The sequence below is a fragment of the Orbicella franksi genome, chromosome 12 (genome assembly GCF_964199315.1).
Source record: "Orbicella franksi chromosome 12, jaOrbFran1.1, whole genome shotgun sequence".
Taxonomy (NCBI): domain Eukaryota; kingdom Metazoa; phylum Cnidaria; class Anthozoa; order Scleractinia; family Merulinidae; genus Orbicella; species Orbicella franksi.
The window spans coordinates 21763310-21788727 of NC_138156.1; the positions used below are offsets into that span (position 1 = coordinate 21763310).

At 39.3% G+C, this 25418-nt stretch overlaps 2 protein-coding genes across 3 annotated transcripts; both read right to left on the bottom strand.

Moving 5' to 3' along the window:
- Positions 1-17: 17 nt before the first annotated feature.
- Positions 18-17062, bottom strand: LOC145463010 (regulator of G-protein signaling 19-like). Its single transcript, XM_081446704.1, has 8 exons — positions 16913-17062; positions 16679-16797; positions 10838-10918; positions 10362-10522; positions 6533-6595; positions 4603-4664; positions 2858-3024; positions 18-2132 (listed from the first exon to the last, which is right to left on the bottom strand). Exons 2-8 carry the CDS (start codon positions 16697-16699, stop codon positions 1962-1964), a joined length of 726 nt encoding a protein of 241 aa, XP_081302830.1. The 5' UTR covers positions 16700-16797; positions 16913-17062; the 3' UTR covers positions 18-1961.
- A 309-nt stretch (positions 17063-17371) lies between these two features.
- LOC145463003 (uncharacterized) lies at positions 17372-24783 on the bottom strand. 2 transcript variants are annotated; one of them, XR_014041278.1, is made up of 3 exons: positions 23809-24783; positions 19998-21646; positions 17372-19696 (listed from the first exon to the last, which is right to left on the bottom strand). XR_014041278.1 is itself a non-coding variant. In XM_081446696.1 (2 exons), exons 1-2 carry the CDS (start codon positions 24274-24276, stop codon positions 21122-21124), a joined length of 993 nt encoding a protein of 330 aa, XP_081302822.1. In that variant the 5' UTR covers positions 24277-24783; the 3' UTR covers positions 19993-21121. The 2 variants fall into 2 exon arrangements, 1 of the variants encoding a protein (XP_081302822.1); XM_081446696.1 differs by lacking the exon at positions 17372-19696 and having other exon boundaries at positions 19993-21646.
- Positions 24784-25418: the final 635 nt, after the last annotated feature.

A 25418-nucleotide genomic window follows, 5' to 3' on the forward strand; every position in this document is an offset into this window, starting at 1 on the left:
GTCCGTAGTTAGGAATACTGGTCACGTTCTTTATACAAGTTTGTGACCTTCACCTGCGGCCCGGTCCATTACCTGCCAGTAATGGTCATTAAAGTGAACGCGAATAATATTTCCCCAATACAGGTTTACTTTCAAGAGTATTAAAAAGACCAAATCGAAAGCTAGGTATTTTTCAGTTTTATTTATTTACAGTTCATTGTTGGCATACATCACTAAATGTCCTTTAGTAAAAATGATCAGAAAAGGTTTCACAGATTGAACATAGCCACTCGGTCACTGCAAATGCCTTTCCATTAAAATTTCAATTTTCAAGTTTTCGTGTAGAAAGAATAGCTTCCCCTGTAATATATACATTCTATCTTAGACCTTCATCAAATAGTTTTTCATTTCACTACAATATTTTCAACGTTCTCGCCACGATGCTTGAACATTGGTATCATATTAAATACTTTTTTTTAAAAAAACTCTAAACATTTCTTTTATTCTTAGGAATGAACACCAATTTTCCTTTCGTACAGTAATCAAAGTTGATTCATATATTTATTACTTACTACACAATTGGTTTATGACTAGACCAAGGCCGCGTCCACACTACGCCGGAGGAATTTGAAAACGGAGGTTTCACTCTGAAAACGCATCAAATGTTTTCCGTCCACATCACGCCGGAGGAACTTAAAAACGCAACAATCACCGGTCATTTTGGATTTGTGTTTGAGGAAAACTCGATCAGGGAAATCACATGATTACCGTGACTACATCGTTTTCGAAAAGGTCCGTTTTCAAAATGCTTTCCATCTACACGAAAACGAAAAGCCGTCGTTCTCAAATTCCCCCGGTTTGAAGAGCATTTTCGACCGTTTTCGTGGCTGGTTAGTGTGGACGATAGGCCTAATCGTAGAAATAAAGCTGTGTTTTCAAATTTATCCGGCGCAGTGTGGACGCTGGCTAATGCGCCAAATGAATATTCAGAAACTCAGTAAACTCGACGGTTACTAAAACCGAGGCGCACAGCCTGTAAAGTCGCGGGAAAACATGGCGCAATCGCACGAAGAGTTGCGTCGGCAAGATCACGAGGGTGTCAGATCTGCAACTGATTGACCAAAAAGACAACAGCTTAGGTTGTGGAGGATTGGATACCCAGATCGATACGTATGAACAGGAGCCATAATCCCCGATTATGGCTTCCGGTGTAAAGTAAATCGTGGTTCAGGCCCACGCTGAGAAAAACAAAAATAGGTCCGCAATGCATGCAGATAATAATCTACCATGATAGGTATGCAAAGTGTGCAGAGAGATAATTGCCTTATTAGATGTTGTGACCTCTAGTGACAGTATAGTTCCCGTAAGATGACATAGAGTCATGGTACAAGTCACGTGCAAGCACGTTGAAACACTACATTGATGTAACCTCCGGTAAATGAGATACTTCCTTATGGGGACACAGTCATGTTCCAAGCAACATTCTAACGCTTCAGCCATATCCGGCCCTAGAGAAGTGACACTTGTCATACCAACACAGCTAGATATGGTCTCTAAGACAGCCTTAAAACCGGTTCATCACATTTGGAAACTGGTTTCCTCGCCAAGAATGTCTATACATGTATGTGACGTAAAAATTGCTATCACAGGATGTCTACCAACAAGCAGACCAAGATTGGGAGAAAAATAAGATATTTGCATTACCCCCTAAAAGTAAGGGACTAACTAGCTTTTCACAGCATTCGTTAGTGCTACGAAAGACTGTCGCGTGAAACGACCCAACGCTCAAAGGACCAATTGTGAAGTAGCATGATATTTAACAGAATGCGCCAAGAAATATTCATCGGAACATTAAGACGCAAGGCCCGAAGTAAAAAACCGAGAAGAACGAGTCCCTTACTTTGTATTTTCATCTAATCGTACCATCGATCGCAGAATCTACTCAACAGAAAATAAGCTAGATACTATTCAAAATCACGTGATCAGTCGTTAGCCATCAGTAGGGCCTTGAAAACGTTCGACACTATGAATCTTGGGTAACAGTCCTGATACATGACGTAATACACGTGACGCTGAGCATTGTCGTACACTGTTTGATCGGGTTCCTCCAACACGTCTTCAATCAGCTGCCGAGTTTTGTGGTCAATGCTGACCTATTGAACAGAGGTGAAATTAAAAACTTCATGAGTGGGTGTAAGCAAAAGAAGACGAGGTGAGAAAGGTTCAAGCCTTGTTGGTAAAGTTAAGTCTATTTCGAGTTTAGTGGCTAAGGAGCGACAGAACTATGGTTTCCGTAGTATGGACGGGGTGCTAGTTAGTGCATTGTGCACGTCAGTCCCAAACGGGAGTCAGCTCGAACGCTACAAGATTCCAAGTCTCAAAGTTCTCCGACAAATTAAGACATCCGATAATAAATTAAGCGCATTATAAGCTTAAATTTATTTTTTTGGCTTTCGCAAATCCGAGCATTAATTTATTTGTTTTGGCTTTCGCAAATCTGCTCATGTCAAAGTCCTTTTTCGGTATTCAACACACTGACTGTACAGATAAAATGTGGATCTGGAATCTCTGTTTGTGAGCAGGGCAGCATGTGGCCGGGCAGGTTTCAAGTGTTACCGTACCCAAATTCGCAATTAGCCAATCAGAAGCCGTGACTACTGTCCTGATATCCCCCGATATCAAGTCACTGACCCGATATGGCTATGACGTCATGGTCACTCGGCCGAATTTGGGTAGGCTCGTTTGGTCTAGCCATGGGTACTTTGTCTCGACTACGGCGAGACCAAACTGGCCTGATATGCCGCCGAAGCGTATCAAAAGGTACGATTAGATATAAATTGTACACAGGGCATTATTAATATAAACACTAGGTACACACCTCTTTAGGAGATTCCGATGATAGGTAATCACGGTAAATGGACTGTGCGAGTTCTTTGACGGCCGCCTGATCTGTTTCTTTCTTGAGTTTCTCCACCGCCAGCCAAAACAACAAGTTTTCCTCTGAGTATTGAGATTTCAGAAAATCATGGAAGATTTTCACACCAGCTAAAGAAGAGCGAAGAAAAAAAAAGAAAGAAATATTCTCGTTTAGTACTGCCTTGACCCATTTTTTTTCCTCTGAAAACTAAAAATCCGATTTACGGGTTCTAGGTTATTTCACGCTTTCTCGCCATCGATTCAATATATTGCCGTTACAACCTGACCACGAACACAAACGACTGCGTGATTATGGTACAGTCACGCAGATCACGCAAAGCAATGACGACGGCGACTGCGAGGACGACGCCAAGTAAAAAAATGAATTTATATTTTATCTTTGAATTTCGCAATTGTCTAGATCTATTCAGATCGCCTATCAGTCTCAGAAGTGCTCAAGCTAAAAATGTAACGCCAGCGTTAAATTCCAAATAAAAATACGAAAACTTAGCCGCGGTCGTTCGCGTTCTCCAAAATACGCAGAACTTAATTAGTCATTTCACGTTGTTGCTGTCCAGAGGACGGCTAAGAAATGTACAAAGTTTTATAACGCACGTGCACAGTTATTGTTTTGCTCATTAAACCTTTTGTTTGGTGACGTTCTCATTGCCGTTGCCGTCGTGGTTTGCTTAAGTTCCCTAATGGCTGGACTCGATACGTGACCAGGATATATTCTACATGCTTTGAGAAGAAGAGAATCGTCATGTACCCTGGTCCCAGCGTTTTTCTTGATTCTTTTCCGCATGAGATGAGACAGCCAAGAGAGCCGCGAATTTTTATTGATTTTTTTCCGTATGAGATGAGACAGCCAGCTTCGCGACTTGTGTCCGCCGCTTCGCGGCTCCTCGCAGCTCTCTCATGCGGAGAAAAATCAAGAAAAACCTCTGGGACCAGGGTAATCATCATGCTGTCAACATACAAATTTCCTTCATGCTCTTCTTACTGGTCTGTACTGTTTTTTTCTTTGTTTGTTTGTTTGTTTTTTTGGTCCGGTCTGTAAGGAAATACTAAGAGGGAACACTTTTAGCTACTTTTACAATCCCTTTTATTACTGCGTGTTTTGCAGTAATGTCCTCTTGTGTTTTCCTGGCGCTCTTGCACTCATTTTCTCTCATCAATGGGTTGTTTGTTGAAAGCCTCCTACATACACAGACGCCCACTGATTACGTCCATTAGGTTAATTACGTAAGCGAGGTCAACAGGACGACGCGTGGGTGACGGCCAGGTGACCGAAAACATTGAAAATTTCACCTGAAGATTTTAGTGCCATTTTCTTGTAAATAATTTCTATTGCCCCTGTTTATCGATATCGTCGCCTCAGCTGCGACACACTTTTAACAGGACGGACAGATACATCTCATTTAACTAATGATGTAAATTAACACTTGCCCTAACCCTGGTACTCCCAACATTTCTCTCAATGATTTCTAAAACAAGAGATTGCTACGATCGTTGAGATCCCAGATACAGCTAACGTCCCGGCCTTTTTTACAGCGATCGAAACTATAACATAGAAACCAGTCTTTAATTGATGATTTTCGTTCTTCTCATTACCTGTGTGCTTGACAATGGAATGATATGGTAAGGCGAAGTTACGTGTTAATCTCTCAGCTGAATAAAATTCAAAAATTTACGAACTTCACTTACTTTTGCTCGTGAGTAGTTTTTCAAAACTTATTCCCCATTCTTGGACTTCCTCTCTGCTCGGTCTTGAAGAAGAAACAGAACGCAAATTAAACTTTATCTTCAATGTGGTCAAATAAATCTCCATTGCATTACGCGACTTGCATCTCATTGCATTGTATTGTAAGGCGCTTTGTTGTACCGTATTGTGTTGTGTTAGTTTTACACAAGAAAAAGAATAACAGAGTTAAAGTCTCACCATAACAAAATGCGATTATTTGAATAATGCAAGCGTTAAAAATCGTGAATCTTTCAGGTGAACTGAGGGCAAAAAATATGAAAAGAAAGGAAAGCGATCTTTCAATTCTTCAACAACTTCTTAAGCAATTAGTTGAATTACAAAACCGGAAATTGTGAAAAAAAATGAGGCTTTGCGAGTGGAAGCCATTCGTCACCTTTGAGATGCCAGTAAACACGATCTACCACTTAATACTGAGCTACGAAGGCACTTAGAGCTGGTCAAAAATGCCATAATATTTTTCGAAGTATTAGGAGGCATGCATTTACAATGGGCTTTGTTCTTGTCACGAGCTGCACGTGCCAGGCCACAAGTTCTCGAAGGGATTAAAATTTGCTTTAAATTTGCATAAACATTGAATCTGGGGAACAAAAACTAGCACACATTTAAGTTTCCATTGGCCTCAAGCCTCTAAAGTAAGCTGTCGGCTTTTTCTAATTCCAGAACACACCTCTACTAAAGCGTCGACTATTTAAGTGCGAGCTGGCCACATGGACTCTAAAGGCTATTGTGTCATTAGAACAAAGACCTTGCGAGGTTAACACTATACCATGGTAGTTTTAGGAAAGGCCTATTTATACCCGTAAAATTATAAATACAAAATGAGTTACACAATTTACGAGCAAAGAGTACAATAGAACTCGCAACCAACCCGCTGATATAAAGAAATATACGTTGGGATTCGGGAAAAAGTGTTTCTGTCCCAATCTTATTAAATATAATGTATCAGTCATTCTAATTCTTTGAATATTTGGCCCTACATCCAGACAATACCCACAATTTGACGAATTTATTTCTTCCCATCAGCCGTTCAGTTGAACTGCATTAACATTGGGTAAAGAAAATGGATTTTGAATCACGTACTCATTATCAAACCTTCCGTTTCCATAAACACACAAACAGCCCAACTGCATTGAGACGGTTGACTTGATCAGTGAATGACGAAGCATTACAGTTAAGAACACTTCTTCCAGAGGTCCCGAGTGTTTTGAGAAACACTTGCGTTCGTTGTTAGCCAATGGTTTCCGCGAGTATCTTATCGAACATGAAAATAAACGCGATAACTGTGCGACAAACTTCTTGAACAAAACGTCACGGGATTGATAGCTGATCCGATATGACACAGCGCCGGTTTGACTCAAGTTTCAAGTAACAACCCTTCCGATTTTCATCCTTAAAATTTAAAACCAAAATATAATATTCCTCTGCTTCCGGCGTACTTCACTCATCCTTATGATCGTGTCGGACAAGCAGGTATGTACGCAATTTGAATCTTGCCTGTACAGAACAACTTAAGCTTAAAAAGATTTTCTTCTGCCGTTCTACATTAGAAGCTTTCTTTTTAGGTAAAAACTCAACGACGATAGAGCGAAGAACAAATTTTGTACAGCGAATGCAAGCGGTTAAAGAAATATCAACACGGCCGGCCGCTTCTCAATTCTTCCCACCTACAATAATCAGGGAAATTTCTCGTGAAGTAATCCCTGTTCCCACCTCAAGAGAAAGGCTTAATTTTTCAAGACATTCTGATAATTTTTGCCGTATTAATTCCAGCATGTTCCGGGGTCATGTCTTCCCTCGACGACGAAAAGAATAATTTAAATCACTGACACGCAACATTAACTGAAGAAATAAAAAAAATTCCATTCAACTTACTTGGGGTTGTATTTATTGTTTGGTGATGTCTCCATGCTTCCAACTCTAAATCGACGGGCAGGACTGTTGACAAAACGGAGAGATAAAAAAGAAAGATATATTAGTCGACATAATAGTCAGTTTAGACAGATCCCAATCGACAGATCGGCAAAAACAATTCGAGCAAACAAACCGGTATCTACGTTTTATGATACTGAAATGTCGCGGTTGGGTGAAAATGATTTACATTTCGTAGCGGAATACCCTTGACATGTGAGTTTATTTTTCGCGTCGAACCAACACGAAACCTTCACCGCACAGATAATGAATGCTAAACTTGAAAACTTGGGATTAGAAAAATGTCCCACAGCGATTTCATGTAGCTTCGCGATTCAAAAGGTCTTTATTGAAACGTAATTTACAATCAGTTCCAATATTTCCCTTGAAATCGAGTCCCCTGTGCGTCAACATCTGACCATACCATTCACCGATCGTGGTTTTAAGTTCAGTTTGATTTGAGAGCCTTAAAAATCCTCTTAAAAGAAAGAGATTTATCCAGATTTCCTGCCTTTTATTAGCAAAGGGTTACAGAGACTGGAAGCAGTGAACGCAAAGTATTTAGATTAAAGACGACAGCCAGAAAGAAAAAGCTTCACATATATTACATTTATAGTTGAAAACAGGAGATCAGTGGTCGATGCAATAAAATCCACTGCAGGCGACCCATTAGGGATGCAACAGGGATTGATGACTCGTTTTTTTAAATTCATTTCCGCTTTGTTTTGGTAGGATGTGGAAACATTTTACAGATATTAAACATTCTACGAACGTAAACTTACTCTAAAATGACATACCAACAACTTTTTTATTTTCGTCCCACTGAACGCTTAGAATAGAACGAGTGATAACCCCAATTAGCGGATAACATCGATGACAACAATCCATATCAATCGAAAATAGAAAAACCTCAAAATTCCAAACTATTAATTTTCGTACAGACTTTAGGTGTTGAATGTAACGATTCATGGAGAATGTAACCAACATCTTTATATTTATATTGAGATCTCAGTTTTCAGAAATATCTACTGCAGAATACTAAAAAAAGTAGAAGAAATCACTCCCTCGCGGTTGGTCCATTGGTGTTTCACCAACTCTTCAGATGATGCGATATTAAAAGGCAATAAAACGTCTACTTCCCCAGGGTCCCCCAAAACGATAAACACCTCAGGTCTATAAAATAATTGGAGGAGGGTCTATTTAGAACATTCTGGTACATTGTACAATGTACTAAAATTAAGCGGATTAGAACCCAAGTCACATGAGATTCTGGAGTTCTGTACATTTAATAACGCACGTACGTTTATCTTACATTCCGTACAAAAAATTGCTTTACAGTCTTGCTGCTGTTCTTGTCATGACAATAAAAGCACACTTATTGATCCCCCTTCCCTCTTTTCTCGGCCAAATTTACAATCAGTTCAAGCATACTTTTAAACTTGAGGAACAATTAATTTACAATACAAAAATACAATCGTGAAATCAGAAAGTCTTAATTGTGTTACTAATGTGGGTCACTAACCCATGCCTCTATAAAGTTTCCTTTCTTTCTGGGAATTCTGCAAGGTCAGCTGCTCTCAGATACAGAGAAAGAGAGTTTTACTTCAGATCTTGCCTGGACACGATATTAATATAGATCAACAAACGACAGACGTGAAATGACAATTGCATTTAAGACTGTGTAGATTCCTGCCGACGCGTGTACTCCTCGAGTTAAAAGTAAATCGAGAATTCATATTTTGGACAAGTAATCTGGCGCCAGGAAATACATACACTTCAATCCCATTGTCACACCCCTTTTAAAAATAGAGAATGGCGTCAACTCGAAATTGAACGTGTTATGGAATGGATCTGCGAGATCAGGTTTTGGATCTTCACGAAAACTGCATGTAGCCAAGAGCAAATTAAACCAGAGATTAAAGAGAAAAATAAGTTCAGAAAAAAAAAATGACCCAAGACTTCAGCGCCAGATACGAACCCTGCACTGCAGCACTCTATCAAGTGAGCTTTGGGGCCGCCAGCATGTCCTTAACGAGTTTTTTTTTTTTTTTTATTTCCGTTACACGATGTGACTGGGATAATGCACACATGAAATAAATTCAATATCACAAAGCCAGATAATACTACAAGCCCGATTACTCTACACCACAGCGCAGCTTGAATAAAATCGGTACCTGAGTCTATTCTATGCACGCTCCGACCATTCAAGTAGATAGTCCAAACACACATAATAGACACCGTTACCTATTTTATTCAAGCTGTGGTGTAGAGTAATCGGGCTTGTAGTATATATCCAAACTCAGGCGTAAATGGGCCGCGAAACCAAAAACATGTGCTCTGCGTCAAACGCTGTCTTCTGAAGATTTTACCGCTCTATTATCGTGCACCTCTGCGGTTATATAACAGTGCAACGCCGAATCTAGAGAGGTTTACACAGATTTGAACGTGAAGAATTCTCGCTAGGCTAAACTTTAGAAGGCCTCAGCCGAGGCCCATTGCCAAGAACTTTTATCAAGGGTCATCATTAAGGGCCATTATCGAGTACAACAAACAAGAGTCATTACAAAGGGTCATTATCGCGGCGAAGCATCACCAAGGGTCATTATGAAGGGTGATTATTGAGGACTGTTGCGGTCAAGAACCATTATCAACAGACATTATCAAATACCATTGTTAGAGTGAAGTGGACTTTAAAGTTGGTCACGTTTGTCAAAGATTGGAAAAATATTTCAGTAAAGTCGTGTCCACTGAAGAACTAGACCTAGAATTCAAGATAAAAAGCTCTCGCCGGCCACTTCAACGTTTAGACAGAAATGTCTCCAGCTCAAAACCCAGTTCCGGCTGATAGTTTTAGTACGTAGAGAATAAATGATGATCCGAGAATGTTCACTGTGTCGAAATTCAGTCAACAATTTCGGTAAGAACTATACCATTATCAGACTAGAATATGCGTACGAGATAACAAGATAGCTCTTAAATACGGTGTTAATAACAATGAACAGACAAAACAAAAAGTAATACTCATGAGAAAAGGCAAAGTTCTTGCTGGATTTGAGTCCTTTGGTGAGGGAAGTTGCCAGGCGTTTGATGTAATATGGCTCTTTGTATAGGAGAAGATTCCACTTGCTGTCGCAATTATCATTAGACTGAGAAAGCAATTAGAATCTTCCCCTATTAAGCTACGCGACAATGTGACAAGGGTAGGAGACCTCGGAAAACTGAACAATGACTTCTTGAAGCAAAGAGATTTGTCACCGGGTACTATACCAAAGACTTTTGTCTTGCATTTCAGTGGTTGCTTACGAAATATTGAGACGTATCATCTCTTGTTTTGAATACATTTCTTTTGACATCAGTTTTCCATACCAGTGTTTCAGCTGAGTTACTGTTTTTCGCTGGAGTTGATCTAAAGTTGAGGGTATCATCCGATGTTAATCTGAGCTTCATTCCTACTGGAAAGCGTCATTGAAATCATGACAACGTACGCGAAGAGACTGGAAGCAAGAGTTGTACCCAAGCTTCTTAAAGCTCTCAAGAAAATAACTCTGGATGCGATCGAGATTTAGGCCATTTCCGAGTTCCCTCTGCCTCTGTTTCAAAACGAGGCTTCGTTCAAAACTTTTCATGCGAAGATGACGTTTGATTTGCATGAAAATGAATCTGTAGTGGGAGCAAATTTTCTTATGAGCGATTTCGCACGAATACTCGTTTTGACGCAGAGGTAAAAGGCACCAATGAAATGGCCTATTACAACGTATGACAGCACGAAATAACAGGAAGGAGCTCTATTTACCAGTACCAATCACAGGAACAACAGAAACACCAGCACAGACAGCAGTAATGATCTTTCCGCCTGGAGAATATCGCGGGCTGACGCGTAACTTCCTCGAACTCAAGCGTCGCCTTCTTGATGTTCGTCTCTGTGAGGTAAATTTCCAGCTGTGTGTTGGTACTCTGAAGGACAGCAAAAGTTGTTCTTCATAAACGAATGCTATGGATATCTTTCTTATAACACTACCAGACTCACTAAACTACAAAGACTTAAAAGATGTGGCGTCGCGTTAGCGACGTTTAACGAACGAAATTCGCGGACTTAGACAATTTTCGCCCATTGACTTGACTGTAGGGAACCATGGTAGTTGCGTTCATCATCTTGGACTGAATATTTGTTTTGATAAATACAACTACCATGATTCCCTGCTGGTGTGTGTCATAGAGGGAACTGGGAATGCGTGATGTGAGTGAAGGAGACCTTTCTTAGCTACTCACTCTCGTTCTGTCGTTTTCAATCGGTTCACTGAAGTCGTAATACCATGACGTATCCGGCTTTCTACTCTGCACTGATTCAGTCTGCAACAAAGAAAACTGTATCAGTCCATGTCCGTGAAATTTCCGTCAAATATTCTTTGTATCTTCATCTAAAAAACTGTAGGAGAAAGTTGCGTGTTTGCTGAGCCACTTCGCGGAGCGATCACTATCGTCTGATGGTTGCCTGTTGGCGGTCTCTCGCTTGATAGTGCCCGCGCGAGATCTCGCCACAATGTCAGTTTTGGCCCATGACTACAAAGAGAATTTTAGTGGTGAACTGTAACTTAAGATAAGACTGTAGACTCCGCCCTTTACTAAAAGAGTATTTAATTAACGCGGGATCAACGTGGTCCGAAAGAAAAAAGCGTTTGATAATATCCAAGGCAAGCTGTAGAAATTTCCTACAAGTTTTAATCAAGATAACCCAGAAGAAAGCAAAGAAATTGTAATGAACGTCATTTTTTACCATGTACTGTTTATCTTGAGGGCGATTACCCCTCAGATCAATTATTTGCATTGTATAAAGATAAGAGTCCATACAGCATGAAAACATGAATAATAATGTAATGAGCCTCGACATGTGTTAAAAGGTTGACAAAAGCAGTATTTTATACTGCGCTGCGTCAAAAAGTCTACGATTATTTCAATCAGGGAAATATGTTTTAAAGAAGCAACTAATCCGGACAAAACAATCTATAAATATTCCATTCTGATTGTGAAGTAAAGTACAATGTAATACAATACAGTAAAATACAGTACAGTACAGGAAAAAACGAAAAGCAAATCTTAATAATGGGACGCAACGAGGTATGCTGCAGGGCCGACCAAATTGCGAAGTATAGAACTTTTTTCGTACAGTTTGCTTCAGCCGTGCACGTCATCTTGTCAAAAAATTCTGGTGATTTACAACCTGCTGTTTGAACAAAGAAATTAACTAATTTCTTCATCGGTTGAAAAAGAAATTGACATTTCAGCAACGCGAAGAAAATACAGAAGGAATTTCCACGTAATCGGTGAAAAGTTCATTATGGTAGATAAAAAGTGCTCTTTCCAAACAGGCTAACACAAAGACTTTCAACAAATGCACGGCTTGTAATCAGTGATAACTAATTTCTGTTTATCTATTGCTTTTAGCCGATTCATTTTAATCAAGCATAATTATGTCGCGTTAGTGAAAAGTTGCTTTGGACGCAAAACATCTGCGTCAGGCATGTTGCTACGAAAGGCGCTAGAACGAAAAGCTAGCTTATCGCGAATGAACCTCAACCACAAACATCGTTCCGGCGAACATAGAATCGAAATGATTTTCTTCGATGCGTTTACATTGACAGTAAAAAGAGGGGAACTTGCAGAAAGCAAAAGCTATTCTCCCCGAGAACACACTGAGCTAATAAAAACCTCATTATCAGAAAAGGGATTTGGAAAAAGATTTCTTTCATCTCGATAGCTACAGATCCAGCAGCAATCTAATCATGACATTTTCTGCCAAGGAAAATGAAGTATAGTTTGGGACTTTTCGCCAAAGCTACTAACTGGAAATCATGGACAAAATCCTGAGGTTTATTCAAAAAAATTTAACCCAAATCCAGGATTATTTTCCTTAGTCCGTTGTTTATGTTTATTTGATGCTGTATACCAGAGCTGCTTTTGCAATTTGTAATTCTCATTCAAACAAAAACATTTCGAATTTTGATTTTTTTTCCCTTTTATATACCAGTACGAACCCGCTTTGAAAAGAGCCGTGGAAATTATTTTTTCTGTACGCTATTTCATGGTCGCTCGTGACAATTTCAACGCCGGTTTTCCATAAAGATACGATGATAAACAAATAGCGACAAAGAGAAAACAAAAATCACGTCTTTTACCTCGAATACAAGATCTTTTTTCCGCCGTTCCTTTCTTCGTTTACCGGGGATCTGGCCTGGGTAGGTATAGCAACGATTTTAGCTGGCAAGGAATCTTTTTATCTCCATATCGATCGTTTGGCGAAGACAGGAGTGTGATCAGCAATTGTCAAGTCGGGATACAATCATCTTGCGAACCAATCACAGCTTCGGTAAATTTACATCGTTGTTTTCTTTTAAACAAAAGGGGATCTGATTAGTGGTCAAACAAATGTTTCAGAGGTTTGAAGAAAATTATGTAGTCCATAGAAGAGGATCATTCGTCTGATTCATTCCTGAGGCGATATCACACAGTCAACTACAAAGAAAAATTTGTAATCTGTGTAGCTAGATCGAATCAATGTGTCATTGTAAAGGATTTTAATGAAGACTGATGGAGGTACGGTGAAATGGACAGTAACCATTCTATGCAGCTGCCGCTAGGATTTTGCTAAGATTTAATTTGCGCGATGCTTCAGTGGCACTTTCTTCGGCTGTTTCTTATTGGTTAGTGAAAATTCTCTTTACCTTCAATTAACAGCCATGGTACAGTGAGCAAAGTGGGTTTACTCTTTTGCTCTTTATTTTAAGCAAACCTCCACCTCCGTCCGGCATACAACCAACGACACTGGTTTGGAGAGGAGATTTTTCTCGTTACCTTTCATTGCTAAAAGCAAAATCACTCCACAGCTGATCACCCAAAGAGCTACGAAGATTTCAGACTTGAGGCGAAGTTGACCCGATGATGACGAAAGATGACGAAACAAACTTCAAAGTGCTCGGGCCACTTCGGATTGGAACTGACAGGAGTCGGAAACTCTTCGAGTTACGTTAGCGATGTTTGTTCAGAAGTATCACAAGTTCCTTCGATTGAATTCAATTTCACAAAAAAACGCACGCTTACCAAAAAACGTTGTTCAGATTTCAGAGAAGAAAACAAAATTACGACAAAATGCTAACTTTGTATTCACGGTATCAGCAGTTCATGAGTTAACCATAAGTCTGCAAATTAGAATTAGTCGCTTTTTACCAACAAGCTAAAAAACCTCAACTAGAATATTTTACAGTTTTTATAGAACCTAAAAAGTATCGTGACTTCGTCGTAAGAAGAAGTAAACAACTGTGATTGCACACGAAGATCTATACGTCACTAAAAAATTGACTACAAAAACTGACAAATAATTTTAATGTCCAACGTTTCTGTCCATAATGCACACGCCAAATTTTTTTCTTCGATGCGAAAAACCCGAAACCAAATGTGAAAGGCTCTAAGAGATCAGCGGTGAGGCTTCGAACAGAAACAACTGCAAAAAAAGAAAAAAAAACAAAAAAAACTGCATTTCCGCTCAGGAAAAAAGAAAAAATGCTCCCTACTTTTTCACGTAATTGGGATTTCAATCAGAAGATAATAACAACACCTCGACGACAAAAGAATGCTGCAGTACGGTACGTTTTTCCTCAGACCTACAGATGGGATCCTGTGTACAAATTCATGTAACAGGCGCGTAATGTCATACTTTCAAAACACGAGTCGTGACAGGGGCCATACTCGGGATGGCTCCTATTCGTGACGATTCCTTTTTCCTTACACCACGCACCTCACACGTCGCACGTGAGGAAACTTTTATCAAGGTTTATAAAAATCTCACATAGACAACCCACGTTTAACCAAACACGTGTTACTACTCAACAGCACCGAAGCTCTCTTAGTGTTCCTTTCAAGAAAGAATCCGAGCATTAAGTTTCGATAACCTGTTTCGGAAAAGCTTCGACCCGGAAATTTTGGTGTTGTTGTGCGGTACCCCTATAAACTTATAATTTTTGACCAAAATATGTGTTTTTTTGATACTCTATTTCAGACCTGACCCAAACATTAATCCCCTAATTCAGACTTCTGAACTAATTTAGTATAAACCTGCAATCCTTCTTTCACGAATGCCGTTCTCTTATTGGCTCCGTTACTCACTATCTATTCTGTTGTAGATAATGAGCAGCCTAGCAGTGTGCGGTTGTTAACAATTCAAATGGCGGCCGCTTCATGGCGTTTTCAGTCGATGTGTCTGTGAAGAAGATAGTAGATTTATACTAAAACAATTCGATTCTTCGCTCGATTTCTAAGCGCGATTAAAATCTCGAGCTCATAATCTAATTGTTAATTAATATACACGTCTCCGGCTCAGGTAACCAGAAATGGCTTTAATTGGCGTGAACATTTGTGAAGAGGAGTCGAAGAGGCTTGCAATTCTTCAGTTGTAATGGGTCATATTATTATTAACTAGCCAGAGTGCAAAAGATCCAAATCTATACCCTATTTCAGGCCAAGATCGCTCGAATACCATACCCTTGGCGCCGCACATAGCTATTTAGTTGATGCAAGGGAGTATCTCCTTCCCTCTCCACAGGTTTTCAAACATAACCCTGACGTTACCTTGGCAGGAGTAAAAGATATTTTATGTTCCGTACACACTTCAAGTTTACAGAATCATTTCGGTCCGAAGACATTAGTGTTATACATTAGCGATCAACTCTAGCAACCTTCGGGGAGAACTTTAAATAGCAGCATCACGAATTAAATTTGAGGAAACGTTTTTTCAGAATGTTAAGTAATCGGAATATTTACCTGCATGGGCAAGTTCATTTACACAACTTGCGACATCTACAAATTACTTTTTTGAAATAGAATTCAAGTTTCGGTTTTGTTGTTGTGCAAATCTTAAAAATATGAATTTATAAACGCGAGAAACTAGTATAAAAACAAGCCGTTCAGCCCTAGGGGCCGTTAAATAATTTTATGCTGTGACTAGAGACCTCCGTGTGATATAATATTGATATTCTGCACAATGACAATACCTTTTTTTTTATATATATATATTTTTCTTTTGTTGCATTGCAACTTAAAATGTCAAAATGCGACGACTGACTTGTCAATGATTCTGACATAAAGCGCAATACAGCTTTACCTATACAAGAAATTGCCCTTTTTATTTTATAAAAACAACGTCATAGACGAAAAAAATTAAAATATTCACAGCTTAAAGCGGCATTCCATATTTTATTTATTTTCTAAGTGGGTAGAATTTTCCTGTACCGCCTGGAATAATTTACCGAATTATTTAAAATAAAGTTAGTATATCAAAAGCAAAGCCTTCGTCTTAATCTACTCGAAAGCGCAAATGCGCTTTCGTTAATTCGATGGAGAAACATTTGTTGACTTTCGAGGGAAACTCGAAGAGTGATCTAACCATTTGCATGTTGGTAGGAAAAAAACAGTGACAGATGTTCAGTCCGGAAAATATATTTAATTTACAGAACAATCATGGAAATTTGTTCGTCAAATGGCTTATTCTAAGCTTGCAGATATGAGAATTGGTCTGATGGTTTAAAAGGAAGAAAACGACCGCAATTTTCTTTTTTTTACACCTTTCTTTGGCTGCGCCGTGCGTTAAGTGACACAAGACTCCACAATTATCAGTTCTGTCAATCTCTTACGGGTCTCACCTCCGTCGAAAGCGACATTCGTGTGAATTCTAGTATGTAATCTTCTTTAAAATATACATTGTTATCGTTGTGTTATATCGAATAATACGGCGAACACGGGGCGCCATTTTTGGCATTGAAATGAAAATAAAGCTTAAACCGCTTAAAACGCAAGATTATCCTTCGACGAAACAGTTTGCCACTTAAATCTGACTTAACACTTGGAGCGAGGGTAAACTATATTTTCCATTTCGTAATGCACTAAACTGCAGAGAAAATGTTTACGCAATTTTGTCTTCTCGATAAAATTAAAAAAAAAAAAGGTGTTCGACGGTGTTCAATCACCATTGCAAGCTGCTGCCTAGAAAACCAAGGAAGTTAGAAAGACTACACATGCTAAAGTTACGTTGCTAAGAGAGAAGGTAACTCTCGTCCAACAAACCTTCCAGCTCCTTGAATTCATCACCTAGAGCGAAAAATGCACAAGGGGTTCTCCTTTCTTTAGACTGTTAAAATTTCCAATTCAGTCAGACCCCCGCCAAGAAAATGAACAACACAAATCTGTAAGGCAAACGGCAAGAGAATTATTTAGTTTAAGATCAAGGATACAAGAGGGAGGGAGATTTCTTACGGTGAGATGATCACTTAAAGTTCGCCTCGTCATGAACCATCTTACCTCGAGAGACCAGAGCTAAAGGTTTCGCTGGAAACTATGGTCAAATTTGCGGTTGATTCCGAACAGACGAGGTTCGTGTCTGAGATTCTAGCGTTTAAGTGGTTTTCCACGCAAATGGAACGAAAGCTGTACCTACTACTGAAACATCCGGTTAAAAGCACCTATGTCTCCACTAATCTATGCTAAAAAGGTGACATTTTCAGAAAGGGAAATGAAACTACTAAAATTTGCATAACACAAGAGCTTCATGCTTAGACGGCTGAAATGACTGACAGCAAGCGAAAAACGCACCTGACCAAGGCCTATACTTGAGAGTAGAACCTTAGCCAGGAAAACCTTTGAAGTGAGATAATCATGTAAGGTGTTATCTGAAGTCTGCTTTCGTTGATCCGACCTCTACGGCCAAAGAAGTAAATTTAAAATTTACTTTCCTACTTATTACATAATATTTATTTCTGTACAGCCCTGAATTAAGAAATTGAAAGACCACGTCGCTGTTTGTTTATACAGCTTAGAAAGCAAAATAGCAATTAGGTTAACTCTGGCCGGAAAATGAATAAAGTTTGTTTAGAAAGTTCGTGAAACATTCCATTAACTTTAGAATAGAAATAATTTGTTGGGTCTTTTGTATTGTCCTTTTGATTTTAACCTATCATTTTTTTCGCCTTTCGGAAAGCTCTTGTGTTCTTAAAACAGACTTAACTTGAAAACAACACAGCCACCTGGCAAGGTTGTGTTTTGACAACAAGTAATTAAAGCCTGTTACCAGATCATGGCACTGTTTAAATTCATCTTCCTTCCAAGATTAAAATTTGCCCCACCGACAAGAATTGGCACTGTCTCAATTTAGCCTAGTAGGGGTCAGTACCAAAGAAAAACCTTAAAGGAATTTTGAAAACCGATAGAGACATCGATTACTTAAACATCAGCGAGTGGTATTTTTCCCCTCCGGGAAATACCAGCTATAAACACAACACCATCAAAACAAAAGAGAGGAAGCCTCAACTGATATGCAACTGAAAATGAGAATTGTGCAGATAGTACTCGGGAGAGGGGAGCTCCCATGTGAAAAGGTCAGGGATGCTTCTCGTTTCGCTTAAGGAAGTAAATAGGGAATTTAGGTGGGGCGAAATGCTACTATTTTTAGCTGTCGAGGTATCTTTTAAGGTTGCAATTGAAGAAATCACGAATGTCACGTTCATTTTAAAGTGGTATCTGTATCTTTTAATTAGGGGCTCAAATCAAGCTCAAGCCACACCAAGATTGTTCTCCTGTAGGGATCCGGCAAGCATTCCCGGTCTTTTGACATGGGAGGTCCCCCCGTAAGATAGTGGTGGATTTGGAAATTCTGCATTTCGAAAATCTCGTATAAATCGAGGAACTGGAACTGAAAGCAGACTATTACGAGCTACAGCAAATAACGGGGTAAGGTCTGAAATAAAGAACAACTACGAAAGAGAATCACTAAAACACAGAATGCCATACAACCAATCAGAATACAGGAAAGCCGTTGTATAGCAATAGAGCATTTTTTCCGTGTTACATAGCTTCATCTAAACACAAGGGGGGCTGGAAGAATTGGCGACAGTTATATTATGCAAACCCGAGACACAGTCGAGGGTTTGCATAATTTTCGAGAATTCTCCCAACCCCCCAAGTGTTTAGATGAGGTTATGTAAACACAGGAAAAGTGCTCTATTGCTTTTAAAAAATATTTCTCAAAACTTCGCACGTATCTAAAACGTGAAAACCGTGTATACACTCTCATCTAAACACACCTATCGACCAATGCGAGCGCGCGTAGTATCTCACTTATTTAATAATCGACGTTATTGCATCTAATCTTCCCATCATGCTCCGCGCGTATGCCGCATTGGTTGTGTTTAACCACTGTATTTTCTATGGCATGGTATAAAGTAGTTATGCAACGCCCTCTCGAGGAAACCTGTGATTATTCTCTATTTTCTCCTCACGATGTTAACTCAAAGTGAGTCTTGCAAATTATGAGAATTGAGAGACTTATCACCAAGTAACCTCATTCCAATGAAAGAGAAACAGTACGACCCTGGAAACTAGATTGATGACAAAGGAAACGATGATATATATATTCCCAAAATCTCCTCACTGGTTTCAAATGAAACGCACGGATACCACAAAGGAGAAATTGCTATAGAGCTTTTCCAATAACGTGGCCAGCAGCCATGCAAATTTATTGGGACAAAAGAAAGTGTTTACATAAGAAAAGAGTTCAACTCCCCCAGAATTGGTTTGGTACACCAACATGGCCACCATTTCATTGTTTTGGAACACCAATATAGCTGCCGTGACGTCATGTGAAAATACCATAAAAGGTGCAATTATTTGAGTTAACTTCACTCTATCAAATACAAGCATACACACTGAACTTTTGACACAATACAATATTTTATTAATTCCTTCAACTAATCAGCCATATGTCATTTTATTTAATTAATAGCCGTCATTCTTGATGAGGGAGTTCAAATGTCCTAAAAACCCTGAAACAGAGATTACAGGCTCTTCCACAACACTAAGAATAAGCGTCAAGGGCTTCGGACGGAAAAACGAAGAAAATACGATAATGTATCGAAGATATCACGAACTTAAGCTAATCAATAAAAACTCTTTATTTCGAACACGAATGTAACGCGTGTGTCAAAGCATCATATTTTATGTCTTGTCTATAAAGATTCTCTAAAATAAAACTAAAGCAAAGGAAACAAATAACGAAAGAAAAGCTAAATGAATATCACCTATTAGTATATTCTCAGCTCCGACTATTGCATTTCTAGCTCTCTGATTGGCTCAAAAACTCCGACTATGAGCCATTAGTCGGAGTTTTACCTTATATGGAAAACAGTGCGCCAAGTTTAAAAATTTCCGCTCTGTAAAATTGTTGAAATAAAAATCGGCGGCAAAAACCCGATTAAGAATATACTAAAACAATTATTCCATTCGACCTTGTTGGATATGAAGTGATCATAACCAACTCGCGCTACGCGCTCGTTGGTTATTTATCACTTCATATCCAACGCGGTTTCATGGAATAATTGTTAATTATCCGTACATTTTCGGTTGCCGTTAAGCGATAATGTATTTTTTGTTTGGTTATAACCAATTTCTTTGGGTCTAACAATGATGGATAAAAATGGATGGATAAAAATTCACTTTTATCATAAACTAGACATAATTTATTGTATGTCACCGTTCATCAATTTATTCCGTTCTGAGCCGTTCTGGCCAGGTTATTTTGTTCGAAAGTTGTTTAAGGCTATCCCAGGATTAAAAGGTAGCCTAACGATTGAGTTTTTTTTTGATACAAAAATGTGTTTAACTGCTTATGTTTTGAGTAGTTTGAGATTTTTCAAGCCCAAAACTAAAGAACAAACAATGTAAACAGAAATCTCACCGGAAAGTTGAAACTAAAATCAAATTTCTCGCTAAACCTGGGTTACCTGAATATGATCTCGCTTTGTATATCATAAAAAATTGAGTAAATTTTGTCATAGCATTATTGACTATACTGTATACATACATGGCCATCCTTAAGCGAGCTGTGTCACAATATTTTTTTGCCACGAGGAAAATCTTTCGCTTACAGACAAAAAAATTGTATTTGCGTTACTACGAGTCTGAGCAGGGCGCTTGCAATAATTCTATAAAATTTTTAGCTTAAAACAATTCAAGCTTGTCAATTCATATACACTTAAATCTCCGTCAGACAGAGGCTATATAATATAAATCAGGACGATCATTTAGGAATACGATCTATAACGGTCGGCTTTAGGTAACGAAGGGCGAAGTACGCTCGGGGTTTTTTATCGGGGAATTTCCAATCATGTTTCTAGCTGACGTCATCTCCGATTGGAGACAAACGATAGCCGGAAATACGTTCGCAGGCTAATGGCGACTTGGGCGGAGACAATGTTTAATGACCTGGCTGGACTTTCGCTGAACTACTTGCGGGACACTAATAAGGCGTGAGAAAGATGTTCCTTGGTGCGTCCTAGCTAACCTCCCAGAATCCTAAACAACAGGGTCCTAGAAGACTTCACTGACATAAGCGGAAAATGTCGACAGTTACAAACGTACTTAACCCTTTACTAACCAATGCCCATCGTTCATGACCCACAAAAAAGGAAGGAAGGAAAGGGTTTAAAATTTTGATATCCGGGTAAAAGCAGCTAAAGATTACCATATTGTACTTTGTCGTTTACTTAGAGTCCTGATCGGCTTGATCTCGGCCACGCGGAAATCCGAGTTACGCCGAATAGCTTGAGCCGGAAATACAACTTCACTTCCGTTGTTGAAGATTTTGCTTCCGCTTCCACTTCGCTCGCTGACTGTTCCAAAGGAAACTCGCCTCAGGTCTCCCGATCCAAACTTCCCTTTACTTCTCCTTCTGCAAGACTTCAGGCCAGTCCAACTCTCGTGACCGCTGTCATAACTTGCAACGTCACTTCCGCTGAGAGAGGGATTACTTCCGATTGATGACCTACTTGACGCGCTGTGGTAATCACTTCCGTCCGAGGCCAGACTTCCTCTGCTGTGCCAGCGTTTTGTTTTCAGTGGCTTTTCCATGGGTATCTCCGAATGGTCGGATTCGTCAGAGGAGTCAGACAGAAAAGCATGCTGGGAAAGCTTGAAGTCCTGTATGCTGTTGTTAAGGCTGAGGAGTTGTTCTAGTAACTCCATATCTTGTCTCCTTAAAGAGTTCTGAACACGGGAACAGAGGAGAAGAACATTGACTACTTCGCAGGAAACCAAAAAATCTAACCATAAAAACTAACATTTACGTAGAAAATATAACTTACTCTAGTGCCCATTTTAACGAGCATCTCGCGCTGAATATCATTAGAAACTTCAAGAATAAATAAGATTACAACGATTTAGCCAAAAAGAAAGCTTGCTTCGAAAGCGTGTCGGATTTACAGCATCTTTCTTCTTCCACACACGACATCTCTTCCCTCGCGCGTTATCGCCTGTTACTGGCCATTAAAACGTCACCAGGAAAATGGAGACTAAACATTTTATCAGGCAACGCTTTGTGCGTCAAACCTCCGTGACTTTATCCACGAAACGTGCTTTGGTACTAATGCGTTTAATTTCCAAAGTATGTTACTATTTGTCGCTTGCTTGCTTCAAGATTAAACCAAGATTTGTATATCAGTTGAATTGACTCTATAATGCCGGTCGTAAGCAATGTAAGACAAAAGCGAACATCCGAGAAATCCAGTGCAGTACTTAACTGAAATAACTCAAATTACACCCTTAAGTGTTTCCACAAACAAGACCTCCTTTTGCGCAATAAAAGGATTTGAATGTCGACAGAACATCCTGATTTTGTTCAAGAACGTGACTGACGAACAATATGTTCAATTTTTAAAATATGCAGTTTGTTTGCCTTTGGATTAAGATCAATATTGTAAGGCACCTGACTTGGTTCAGTACTGTTTACCTTGAGACAACGAACAACAAAAGTGAAAATTTGAAGAATCTCTTCGTAAGGGCTCCGGATTCTCAGAATAAGTGCTTAAAACGAACCGTTTTCGCATTAATTTTGTCGCTTTCACTTTATTTTTTGAATTCTAAACGAAAAGTGAGCCAAAATTATATTTCTTTGAAATAACGCCGAAAAAATAGGTAAAAACGACGTTATACTGAAAAAGTTAATATTTTGTAAGGGAAAACTGTTCAATCTTCCGGCCGATCAACTTCTAACTCCGACAACAAACAAACTTAGTCTTTTAGACTGGAGGTATGGCAAAATATGCTACCATAATTTATTGTTTCCGTAAAAAAGTTCGTGTTCGTCGTTATCAGTTTGCCGTCTGTTTTGGTACAACTGAGAAAAAAATTTTGTTCCCAATAAAAAAATTGCAGTGCATTTTCACACTTCATGTAAAAGACGTATTCGCAAAAAAGCTTTCTTTGTTGCTGATTGTGACCATTTTTACCATTGAAAAAAAGCCGACAACATTTCCGGATAAATTTGAAAACGCAGCTTTATTTCTACGGTAAGAACTACCGTCCACACTAACCCGAACCGAAAACGCAGCTTTTCGAAAACGGTCTTCAAACCGGAGAACTTTGAAATCGTCGGCTTTGCGTTCAAGTGTGGACGGAAAACATTTGGAAAACGGAGCTTTTCGAAAACGACACGACGTTACGATAATCATACGATTTCACGCCCGAGCCTTCCCCAACCACAAACCCAAACCGCGGGCTGGATATTGTTGCGTTTTCAAATTTCTCCGGCATAGTGTGTATAGAAAACATATGATGCGTTTTCAGGGTTAAAACGCCGTTTTCAAATTTCTCCGGCGCGGTGTGAACGGGGCTTTACTCACAAGTTTGTGGCGTGCGTAAACGATTAACTTTCGTTCAATTTATGATTCAAAACCCTTAGAGATATTTAGCAAGACCGCCAATTTTCATTCGAGGCTTTACGCATGCGAAAACAAAAGACTGAACGCGAAATAAGTTCACACTTACGAGGCAAAAAAAAAAAAAATGACTCGAGACAAAGAATGCAGCGAGTGAATTCAATAGAAAATTACGACCATTGTGTTCCTCTTGCATTTCGGCGAAACCAGAGAAATTAAAAAATGGTAGATGACGACAAAGTGCGTACGTCAACAGAAAACTAGAAGTTGGGAAAAAAGAAAATGTTTTGAAGCAATCAAAATGTTTTTCTTTTTCGTGTACTGTAGTGATAATACTGGCTAAAGGCAATATTTCAGTCAACGACACACATATGGTAAAGTATTTTGCTAGTGCAAGTCAATTCTCATCATTTCACACGCAAAGAAACTTCGAAGGTACTCGACACCGTTGTTGAAGATCAATTAACGGAAACAAGGTCACTTTGTACTCACCATTTCGACTCGAAGTTTTGCAAGAGACACATCTAACGAGCTCTTTCGTCGATTAAGTTTGCTCATATCTTGATCAGTGCTTTGGGGAAGTTTGCCACCGGACCCTTCTTTTCTAGGCAAACTGGCCATCGATTGAGCTTTCACAAGCCTTGGCTTGACTTGAACACAGGCCGGCTTCAGATTTACCTTAAGAACACTTCGTTTGACCTCGGGATTGTCTGGTTCTTCCTGTGTTGCCATTTCGCTTTCAGATTCGTCGATCTGCTCGCTTGTAAGCTCGTAACTGCCACAAACGTAACCAGTTCGGAGATTGCGTTCTTCATTCTCGAAAAACTTTTCATCTAAACACGTCTCACTTCGCCATTGTTCTGCTCTGTCGTTAGAAACCTGTCGCCAGTCTAATACGGTAAGTATCTCACTTGTTGGTCGAACGAAAATCTGCCTGCGCCGAGTCGTGGCCGCAGCCATGTTCACCAACGTAACACCTACAAATTTTCGGGGCAAATGAAGACCCTTCGTCTGTGAAAGACTTGCGATCTCATCGGAGCTTGGACGGAAATGAAACCAAAAGGTGTGACGTGATTTATTTCAAGAGAACAATCGAGCATTGAGTTCATTGACTTGCGAAGATTCTTTTGTTCTAAAAACCGCACTCCGCGGCAACAATGAATGAAAAGAGTTTTACAAAACAAACTGCAAACTGTGTGGGGAAACAAATCCAACTGGCATTTCAAACCTTTCCTCAGAAGAGTAATAAAAAGACACAAGATTTGAGATAATAAAAATTCAATTTGACACGAACCAAACCCTTTTAGTGGTCCGGTAGCTGATTCGTTTTGCACCTTAGCGCGAAATGTTTTTGATGGGACGAACGCATTCCTCTAATTTCTTCTTCATTACCAAGAACAAACACTACTTAGTCAGCAGGTTTCAAGGTGCTGTGTTTAAACGGAGCAGTTTTACATATGAATAGCGTTTCGTGTCAAATTATTTTTTAATCCTTCCTTAACAAAATTAAAAACAAAATTTGCCAACCACGCGACAAAGCGAGATTTTGTTGCTGAGTGGTTAGAAATTGGTGATTGTTTATTTTAGTCCAACATCGATTGCTGCTAATTGTGGCTCCACCTTGTTGAGCTCATTTGCCAATAATTCAAAGTATGCTTTTCAAAGAGCAATCAATCGGTTTCAGAACGACAAATTTAAAGATCATTTAAACCTACAGTTTGCACATCTTGAAAAGTTTAGCAAATTTTTCAAGTTCGTCTTTTGTAATCCGTGTCAATCTTCTCCATCCTTAACCATCCTTGCTCCTTTATGGTTTCTTATCGTATCTTTGGTGTTTTTTTTTTTTATCTTAGTACACTACTATTTTCAGGTTTCTTTCAATTTAAAAGCAATTTTGTATGTGGCCGAAATACCTCAAAATAATACAGTGATCGATCTCCTTAACACAGAAACCTTATACAGTTCAACATCTATTAAACGGCCACCCTCGGGGAAATGGATAGTGGCCGTTTAAAGGGGGCTGGCCGTTTAATAGAGGTAAAACAATAGAAAAGCCCTCATCGGGATATTGATTACTGGCCGCCTTATGGTGATGGCCGTTT